Source organism: Notothenia coriiceps, unplaced genomic scaffold (genome assembly GCF_000735185.1).
Source record: "Notothenia coriiceps isolate Sejong01 unplaced genomic scaffold, NC01 NC01_scaffold00035258, whole genome shotgun sequence".
In the NCBI taxonomy this organism is placed as follows: Eukaryota; Metazoa; Chordata; class Actinopteri; order Perciformes; family Nototheniidae; genus Notothenia; species Notothenia coriiceps.
This window is the reverse complement of record NW_011367959.1, coordinates 1-10,000: the sequence shown is the minus strand read 5'-3', so window position 1 is coordinate 10,000 and position 10,000 is coordinate 1. Positions and strand designations below refer to the sequence as shown.

General features: G+C 40.1%; 2 protein-coding genes across 2 annotated transcripts in view; one reads left to right on the top strand and one right to left on the bottom strand.

The window, feature by feature from the left end:
• Positions 1–685, bottom strand: part of tm2d1 (TM2 domain containing 1) — a gene marked incomplete at its 3' end in the record, with an annotated part of 4,709 nt that extends 4,024 nt beyond the window's left edge. The window contains exon 1 of the mRNA XM_010791137.1: positions 542–685. Within this exon, the coding sequence (XP_010789439.1) occupies positions 542–680 (139 nt within the window). The remainder of the gene's footprint in view (positions 1–541) is intronic.
• Positions 686–2,560: 1,875 nt separating this feature from the next.
• Positions 2,561–9,071, top strand: LOC104962679 (inaD-like protein). Its single transcript, XM_010791136.1, has 5 exons — positions 2,561–2,569; positions 3,514–3,577; positions 3,678–3,856; positions 8,237–8,425; positions 8,913–9,071. Exons 1-5 carry the CDS (start codon positions 2,561–2,563, stop codon positions 9,069–9,071), a joined length of 600 nt encoding a protein of 199 aa, XP_010789438.1.
• The last annotated feature ends 929 nt before the right edge of the window (positions 9,072–10,000 follow it).

Here is a 10,000-nt window from a genome sequence, read left to right as displayed (position 1 = left end):
AGATAGTTTATAGATTTGTTATCTTCACAGTTATCTTCACAGTCATCTTTATATTTTCTACTTTTTGATGCTGTTTTATTTCTATTTTGAGATGTTTACATTTAGAATTGTTTATTTAAACTCTTTTAATGTATAATGATGTGCAATGCCTTGTTTTTTATGCTGCTGTAACGCAAACGAATCCATTTGGGATAAATAAAGTAAATCTTATCTTATACTTAAAGGATGTGGAAGTGCAATGAGAACATATATAAACCGGATGTTGTTATTATCCTATTAGAACAGAAACACTTCTACATGGGGGTTAAGACGTAAATGCATACAGTGTCCTGTCTCTAAAGCAGTTCATTATTCCCAAAGTAAGCACTTTAAAACACAACACAGCGAACATGTGTTATTATAACACTGGATGTAACGTTTATTGTTATGTTAGCTGATACGTTAACATTAAATAGAGCTTAGCTAGCTGCGGCTAATGTTAGCGAACAAGGTGACTGGTCTTCTGTTCATTCAGAGTAACGTGAGTCAGTAGTAATAAAAGGATACTGTCCCAGTCTGAGGTTGTCGCAGCTATCCACTTCCTCCGCCAGAACGAGCTTTAAATGAGAGTAAACAGAGTAAAATATGAGGCTCCAAACCCCGGAGCGAAAACACACCAGCCGTCTCCAGGAGGACGCCATGTCTAATTATGTTACGTCACACAATGACGCTTTCGGGACGTTTAGAAGTATAGTAATTTTGGAACTTTTAGTGCAAATTATTTTTTCGCTTTAACAGCAAAGCAAATTCGCGTCATGGCATTCAAATCTAATTCATTATTTTAGAGCAATAGTTATTTAATATGTTTTCCAACAACTTAGTCAACTTTGCAAAAGAGTGTAATATGTATATATATATATATATATATATACATATTCAGCTGTGATCATTGCACCTGGGAAAAGACCAAGGGGTAGACCTAGGACCAGGTGGAGGGATTATATCTCTTCGCTGGCCTGGAAGCGCCTTGGGATCCCCCAGTCAGAGCTGGTTGATGTGGCCAGGGAAAAGAAAGTTTGGGGCTCTCTGCTGGAACTGCTACCTCCGCGACCCGAACGAGGATAAGCGGGAGAAGATGGATGGATGGATGGATGGATCATTGCACCTTTGTCATTGACCTTTTTTTGTTTGGTTTCTATGATTCTCAACTATTTTTAAGTGTTTATGTTTTGGAAGGTGTATATTCTTGTGTTTGCAACTTATATTAATGAAAACTGACATGAACCTGTTTATAAGGTGACAACATTGTACGTTGTTTATTTTATCCCTAATGATGATTTGTATTGGTTGTATTTTGTTAATTGCATATATTTGCGCCTTTAATTAGCAATCGCTGCAAAAATGTTTTCGATAAGAAGTAAAAGGTAGCAATATATGCAAATACTCCAGCAATGTATAAGGACATCAAAACGTACAGTACACTAATTTTAAGTGTACTTAAAATAACTTCATATATTATGAACAAAAGGATATTATTAGAGCAAATATCGCATGAAGCAAAAACAAAAAATGTGTAACATATGTAAAGCAAATAATATGGACATGAACACATCATTATGCCTCACACTGTCTTCCCAAAGGGAGGTGTTAGGTGGGGCGTTCGGTTGTTAAATGATGCTAATAACATCCACCATTATTCTACTTGCGCTAAACATGCACTGGACAAATACTTCCGATAGCACCTGAACGCAGCATTAAAGCAACACTGATGCCAAACTGGATTCACTTCATGTGAGTTTTTACATCAGTTCAAAACCCCTTTAAAACCTGTCTGTTTTCTAAGAATTCCTCACGGACTTTCAGCTCTATCCTCCGACTATTTATCTGCTCTAAATTATTCAAAACTATTTTTTAGACGCCATTTACCAAGCTAACTTAGCATGCTAACGTGTAGCCAGCTGTTAGCTGTGTGCTGTAAATGAACACGCTGGAAGATAAATAGTTGGTTGCTGTTTAATCTCAGTTTAGGTTTATAAACACACGGATAAGTAAAGTTTGGTCTTGTCGCAAATCAGAACACGTTTGTTGTAAGAAGTAGCGGCTGCTTTAAAGGTTGTTTATTTTGTTTAATAATGTTTGATGCACCTGTTGCGAATTGAACCTGCTGACAACAGATTTACTTCAAGATTTTAAGCTGTCGGTCGTCTTTAGGATATTAGAATGTACACAATATGGATTTGATGAAGTATTTATATTGATTAGTTCAAACTTATGGTTTCAATATTCACCATCCTCCCTTTTGAGTTGTTTGAGTTTCACTTCCTGGTTTCTCAGGTGAGGTTACAGGTGTGAGGAGGTTTCGTGTCAGCAGGTCAGTTTCTGTTTGATGTGCAGGTTGGAGAATGTTGGTCTGGTTGTTTTACCATCTGTGTGTGTGGATTCTGCTTTGCTCTGACTGTGTAAACAAGCCGTGCTGATAACGAGGATTTTAACCTGAGAAACCTGAGACAGGCACCTGAACGCAGCACACAGCAGCTTGTTCCACTAGCAGCCTGTCAGTGCTGGAATCCGCTGTGAGCACATGAGGAAGGTACACTACAAAAAGCACTCAGATTCTTTATTTTAGTAACTGTACAAATACTCAATTTTAAGTAAAAGTACTGAATTGAGAATGGTACGGTAAGTAAAAGTATTTAAGTGTGATTAGGAGAATGTACCTAAAGTGTTCAGAGTTAAAGTGTTTATTGCATAAAAAACTGCAAAACATTTAAATATTTTTTAAATATGTTATAGCAAAAGCAGCACTTTAAGCATTTAGGCAGCATTTAAGAAGTTCGATGGGAAATATGTTAAGGATGGGGTTTGGCTGCTGTTGACTGCCAGACTCCATAAGCACAATGCATCCAAATGAAAGAAGCTCACTCATGATTTGGTTGCACAGATGTTTAAATGTTAGCTCCTGTAGATTCCTTTCTCCACCATTTTCCCTCAAGCAATATAGTCAGATGTTTATAGTTGGTCTTGGCTGTAAATTCTTAAATAATGACTTTATATTTTCCTGCAGTCATCTTTCAAACAGCTTCTTGTTAGGATAAATAGGGAAAGTGTATTTTGACACACATTTGAAATACAATTCAAAGTGTTTTTCACCATGCAATAAAAAAAAACAGCTTAAAACAATCAAATGCTAATTAAACTAAACCATTCAGTAAAGCCCTGTGGTAAAGTTGTATTTGTATTAGTCTCCTAATTTTTAACGTGCCAAGAAAAAAGTATAATGTTCATTTTGACAGCACTTATTCCCCGAGAACAACAAAGTCACATTGAACTCTTTCTTTGTTGAACACCAACACTGTTTCCAGTCAGGAAAAATAAAGTGTTTTTCTGCTTTGAAGTTTTTTTTCTTTGGTTGTGACACGACTGAAGCTTTAAAACAGAAAATGCACTATTAACTGGTAGACTTATACACACACTGTCTGTTATGTGTTGTGTTTGAAATAAATGTGAAATATTGTTGTCTGCCTCTCTTTTCAGATTGGTCCAGAACAACAGACAGACAAAGAGGGAGGGAGGACAATGTTTGAAAATGTCCCAGCGGGTAAATCCTCTCACCTGTTTAACATTTCAAACAGCCATCAGTTGGAATTGCATTCTCTTTGTGTAGTTACTGCTGTCTAATGAATGCGTCCTGTGTTCAGCATCCTCAGCGGAGCGGCAGCAGGTTCTGGGAGCTCTGGAGCGACTGCAGGCCAAACTGCTGCAGAGGGAGGAGTGGACCCACAGTGAAACCATGGGCAACCTGAGGGAGACCCTGCAGAGTCCCCTCTTCAGCCACATCCTCACCCTACAGCACTCCATCAAACAGCTCCGCAGCCAGGTGACACACAAAGAGCAACCTGCAGCTCACACCCCAGCTACACTGCTTAAAACACGTCTGAGATACACTGGAGCTACGCGCCACACATTCACCTCAGCCTGTCGCAGATGGAGGCAGGTCACAATCCTCCCGAAGAGTTCAGGGCCGTAATGCTATAGTTATAGGAAGAGTCTAAATTAAGATATTTACCAATACTAACTAGCTTTAGGCATCCTGTCTTCATCCATCTTAAACTTGGGTTTTCAAATCCTAAATCCAACATCACTTATCAACTTTTCTTTCTGTTACACAGCAACTGGAAGTACTTTCGAACCAAAACCAATTTGTCTTATTGAAACGTACAAAAAAATTGTTTAAAACATACTGACATACCAGAAAAAGGAGCCTCATTAGTAGACAAACCCAAAGACGTTCTTCTTAAGAAGCTGTAGCCTGACATTCTGCTTTTAATCCCTCACGTCATCTGACAGAATGGAGATATGCGAAGTGGGACAGTCAAATAAAGCATCCAAAGCTTTAGAATACTGTCCCAGACACTAAACAAGAGAGTAATCACAATACAAATGACCAACACAACTACAATGGGAGATAATTCATGTATCATATAGAAACATTTCCAAGATAAAATATGTGTAACTCTAAATAAATACCCTAAAAACAAAATGATGCAACGGAAACCACTAAATTCTCCTTAACTTGGAATAAGGTCAGTCTATTGTTGAGCATGTTGACTACATTATACATGAAACAGGCATTGTGAAAGATATTCTATTCAGTCAGCTTCAGGAGGCTGACTAGGGAAGGCAACGCACTATATCACATGACAATAGTTTATACAGTATGAAAGGAAAAGGAATTCAGTCTCTCAGTATTCTGATTGTTTGACAGAACTGTGAGTCGCTTACTCATTTAGATCATTTTGCTGACTAATACATATTTTCGATTAGGCCGACATGTGTATCTCCGCCCAGGTGTCCACAGCCTATCAGGTGTCAGCACACTGCTGCCTCCTGTCCAACAGCGTGACCTGTCAGTGGGGCAGAGGGGGGACATTGAATCACCCCCCCCCCCCTCTGCCCCCTCATCTGTATGCAGCTCCAGCCCGTACTGACGCCGAGCCTTTACAATAAACAATCTGCAGGCCAAATTAAGATAATGGCAATAACCGTCGCCAGGCTTCATATTCTAAGTGCTGCGAAGGTCAGAGCTGAGTCTATGAAAATGTTGGGTGGAAGCCGGTGGAGGGTATATGAAGCGGGGACTTCTCTCTCTCTTTCTTTATTTATTTTCCTACCCCTCCCCACGGCTCTCTGCGGATCTATCAAGCTTTAATATCTAGTGTCTTGGTTTGAGTAACGGCCTTGTCGAGGCGTATTGATGAAATGGCTGTGGATCCTGCTCCGTCAGCCCCGGCCTAAATAAGCTGCAGACTGATAAGTTTCCACAATGTGAGTGTAAAGGTCATTAATACATTACCTGTTCAGAGAGAGAGGGCCTGCAGAGGAATCTATTGATTTTCTTTTTTCCTCTCTACTCCCCACTTACCCCCAGGCTTCGCTGCTTCATTTTTTTAACTACATGTCTTTCTTTTCTGTCGACAATGTCGTTGCATATAGAGCGTGTCTCTCTCTCCTGTGTCTTTATGAGTTGAGGTTGTTTAGGTGGTAAAACCTGAGGTCCTGCTCTGTCTATACTTTTTTTTACCTCTAGTGGTTCAAATAAATAAAGTGATGCATTGGGGATTTTTTAGGTCAAAAATAATAATGATAAGGGGTGGGAAAGAGCCGGTCCAAGGAGGAAATGTTCCCTAAAAATACATCTGAATTTTAGAGATTAGATTGCTACATTCACAAAAAAATGCTATAATCTCTGGGATTAAAGTGGTACATTTCCACTAAATATTTTTATAATATATTTTCGTAAATTATCAAATCTTAAACTTGGGAGACATTTCTGAAAAATAAATAAGATGATATTGATATTTTGTGTTTTTTATTTAAGAAGAAAAATATATACGTAGATGAGATTAATTATCCTTCATTGACCATTGATCATTCTTGTTTTACCTACAAAAGGACTGATAATATGTTGATTGAATCAAATGTTTCTATAATTATGCTACAGTTAATGAGTCTTCGAATTTTTTACTTTTTCAATGCCTGTACTTTACTCTAACATGTATATTTAAAATGCAATATGTACGTGCAGTGGCGCCGTAAAGGGGTGAAAAGTTAGGATGGTTCTAAGGGCCCGTGACTGACAGGGGCCCAAACAATTTTAGAACTTTAAGAAAAAAAATGTTTAAGTAACCAATGTGATATCTTTTCATCGGGCCCAAAATCCCTGGCGGCGCCCCTGTTTACACTCTGTACGTGTGTAAACACAAGCAGCTGAACAAAAATTGTCCAAATAAATACCGTCTGAAACTGGGAAGTGAGGTGTTAACTTGCACAGTGACCAGGGGCCTCATTTATAACGCCTTGCGTAGGATTCACGTGGGAAGGTTTCTTACGTAGTACAAAGCAAAAAAATAGGTACAGAAATGTTCCGACATTTTCCGATTCACAAAACATTGCGTACCGGCGAGGAAAGTGCGTACGGCACTTCCTACGCCTGTTTCCCTTTATATAAATCACAATCAACTCGAAATGCGGTGCAGCTTTTGCGGGCTTCACGTAACGCCCATATTTGCCTATAAATAGTCAAAGAAACGCCCATTCATTCATTTTGACTGACGGCATGAAGAAGATCCCAGGAAATGACGACAGAACAGCTAAAAAAGACATCTCACACCGTGTCAGATTTTGGTTATTTTGGGGAGGTCGAGATAAATCATATTGTTTGGTGGATGCAGTTTGAACCAGAGTAGCAGCATGGAGATCGGATCGCCACCAAAATAAATAAATAAGTGGTCCGAAAAAGGTTAATGACAACAAATATATAGCCTTCCTCAGGCAGTGTGTTTGTACCGGGGACAGGAGACACCCCCTTGATGAGAAACTGTAAGAAATGATCGGGGAATCCCTCCGGAGTGGAGTCATGACGACTGGATCTGAATGATTTTTTTGTATTTGGTGGTTTGTGTCCCAGCTGGCGATTAGCTGTGCGCAGCGTCTCCACTGCAGCAACTCTATATCCACCAGTTAAAGGAAATACAACTAATGTGTTGTGTTATATTAGCTGTACAATTGACCACATATGGTGCTCTTAGTTTCCATACCTCCTGTGTTTTACAAGCGACTTATCAAATAGGCTATTGGCGAACGGCATAAAACATGATTAAACATGATAGTATATAAAACCATGCTCGTACAACCTATAGAAAAGCAAAACGGCGTCAGTTTAGACGTAATTCTGTCCTCCTGCTTACCGCATCATTTATGAGAAAACATTTCAAAACATTAACACATATTCGAGGTGGTTTTAAATAACATATCCGTATTTATTTATTTCTCCCAGTTATTTTTTTGTGTGCACTGAGGAGTCTCAAACAGGCGTTTGTTTAATCATTTTAAGATTGGCTTTGATCAATGTTTGAAAAATGAATTCTTCATATATGATAAATGAGAGGTAACATTTTATTTATGGTATTATTTCCACATATTTCTCTCCATTCTTCCTTCTGCCAACGGTGTCGCAGTTTCTCGTCTCTCCCGTTTTTGTGCTTAGTGCGTACGCATGGGTTAGAGTTTGTGTGGAGGACCGCACGTTTTCCCGTCAAGTTAGTATTTTATAAATCGCAAACATTGCGTAGACACTGGCGTACGCCATTTTTGGAGCTTATATCCCTTTATAAATGAGGCCCCTGGTTTCTGAACTCCATGTAGCAGATCCTGGTTTGTGGGACCCTGAGAAACCCGAGCATGATAGTGAGCCAGTACACTGTGCTGTTGGTCCGCTGGTGTTTAATGCACGGTGTGTCAGTCAGAGAGCTTCACCGAACACAGCTCCAGAGCTCCAACATGTTCCCTCATCTGACAAACCTCACTTTCTTTTTCTCCTCCCCCTGTGCTCCTCTTTCTGTCACCCTTTTTCTGCTTCTTCTTTTTTCTCCTATTCCTGCTTCTCCCCTTTCTCTTCCTTTTCATTATCCCCTTCCTTTTTCTCTTCTTTCTGTTCCACGTTCACGTCTTCTACTTATTTTCTTTAATCTCCTCATCCCTCATCTCCACTTTCAAACTACTTCCTTCTTGTGCTCTGATTTTTTTTAAATGTCCCAACCTCCTCTGCTTCTTTATCTCTTCTTCCTACTTCTCTTTTTTATTGTTTCCTCCCCTCCTCCTTGTCCCGCACTCCTCCTCCTGTTTTTCTCCTCTTCTCCTCCTCCTCCTCTCCTTTTCTCTCACCTCTTTGTCCTCCCTCTCCTCTTCCACGTTGTAGCTGAGCAGTATGCCACCTGAAGCCTGCAGTGAGTTCAGTTTCTCCAAAAAGGGTCAGCTGATCATGAGCGCTGTTGATCCAGTCAGCAGCTCCTCCTCCCTAGTGAGCACTGCCTTGTCTCCACCCATCCGTCAGACTCCGCCCTCATCTGAATTCAACCTACAGAAATGGATCCTTGTTGCCGCAAAGGTGGGTGAAGCCAAAAAAGACGCCTGCAACAACCAATGAGATTCTTCCATTGGATTTTGGATAATTGTAGAACAAATGTTCATGTTGATTACACATTTTGTCACAGCAGGACAAATACATATATTAACACCACATTTTATGAGTTTTGAAGTAACAAGTGTTAGGCTATAAACAAACTACATCTGATGGATGTGCATCTACCATAGCTAGTTAAAGAGGCTATAAACAAACTACATCTGATGGGTGTGCATCTACCATAGCTAGTTAAAGTGGCTAATAAGTGACGTATTTCATGTATTTTTCAAAAACGTGAACATCTCTTAAGCTTGTATTAACCACAGATCTTATTCCAGGCATCTAACCATCGAGGGGAGGGAACCCGAAGTGCTGGGTTCAGGGTTTTAAGACTCATTCCTGCACTTCTCTTTATAAAAAAACTTTAAATAAATGTGTGTGTGTTTGTGTGTATTTGTGTGTGTTTGTGCAGGGCCTTCATATAGAGGTGTGCCAGCTCACTCGGCCTCTGTCTGGAGGTCTGGGCTTCAGCGTGGTCGGTCTGAATCCTGCAGGAAGCAGCAGTCAGGGCGTATTCGTCAAACATATCCAGCATGGAGGCATCGCACACAGGTTCAGCCTACAGCTTTAACTTTCCTACAGTTAACATCAAGTCATACTTAATGAAACCTTCTGGTGTTTTTCCATCTTCCGTTTATTTCCAATCTTACAGACTTCATGTCAATGGAGCTCAGAATCAAGTACCTTTATTCAACCTACAGTAGGCAAATTGACAGTTTTACAACAAAGATAGATAGTTCAGATAAAAGCCAACATTAAATATTACACCAACCACATCCAGGATAGAAAAGATAACTAGTAAGTGAACATATAAAGAAGTGAAGGAGCAGCCAGTAATAACAGAAGTAAATAATGGTCTATTTTACATTATATTATTTTACAACAATGTTGTGCTTTTGCTGAACAGCTAAGATACTGATCCCTCAGAGGAGTGCAGTCCTAGGAACAGCTAAGATACTGAACCCTCAGAAGAGTGCAGTCCTAGGAACAGCTAAGATACTGATCCCTCAGAGGAGTGCAGTCCTAGGAACAGCTAAGATACTGAACCCTCAGAAGAGTGCAGTCCTAGGAACAGCTAAGATACTGAACCCTCAGAAGAGTGCAGTCCTAGGAACAGCTAGGATACTGAACCCTCAGAAGAGCTCAGTCCTAGGAACAGCTAAGATACAGTACTGAACTCTCAGAAGAGTGCAGTCCTAGGAACAGCTAAGATACTGAACCCTCAGAAGAGCTCAGTCCTAGGAACAGCTAAGATACTGAACCCTCAGAGGAGCTCAGTCCTAGGAACAGCTAATATACTGAACCCTCAGAAGAGTGCAGTCCTAGGAACAGCTAAGATACTGAACCCTCAGAAGAGTGCAGTCCTAGGAACAGCTAGGATACTGAACCCTCAGAAGAGCTCAGTCCTAGTAACAGCTAAGATACTGAACCCTCAGAAGAGCTCAGTCCTAGGAACAGCTAGGATACTGAACCCTCAGAAGAGCTCAGTCCTAGGAACAG

Bases quoted from the DNA above. Each gene is read 5' to 3' on its own strand.
- LOC104962679 (XM_010791136.1), top strand. The intron at 3,857-8,236 runs GTGACACACAAA...TCCACGTTGTAG, and splicing joins TCAAACAGCTCCGCAGCCAG to CTGAGCAGTATGCCACCTGA. The intron at 8,426-8,912 runs GTGGGTGAAGCC...GTGTTTGTGCAG, and splicing joins GGATCCTTGTTGCCGCAAAG to GGCCTTCATATAGAGGTGTG.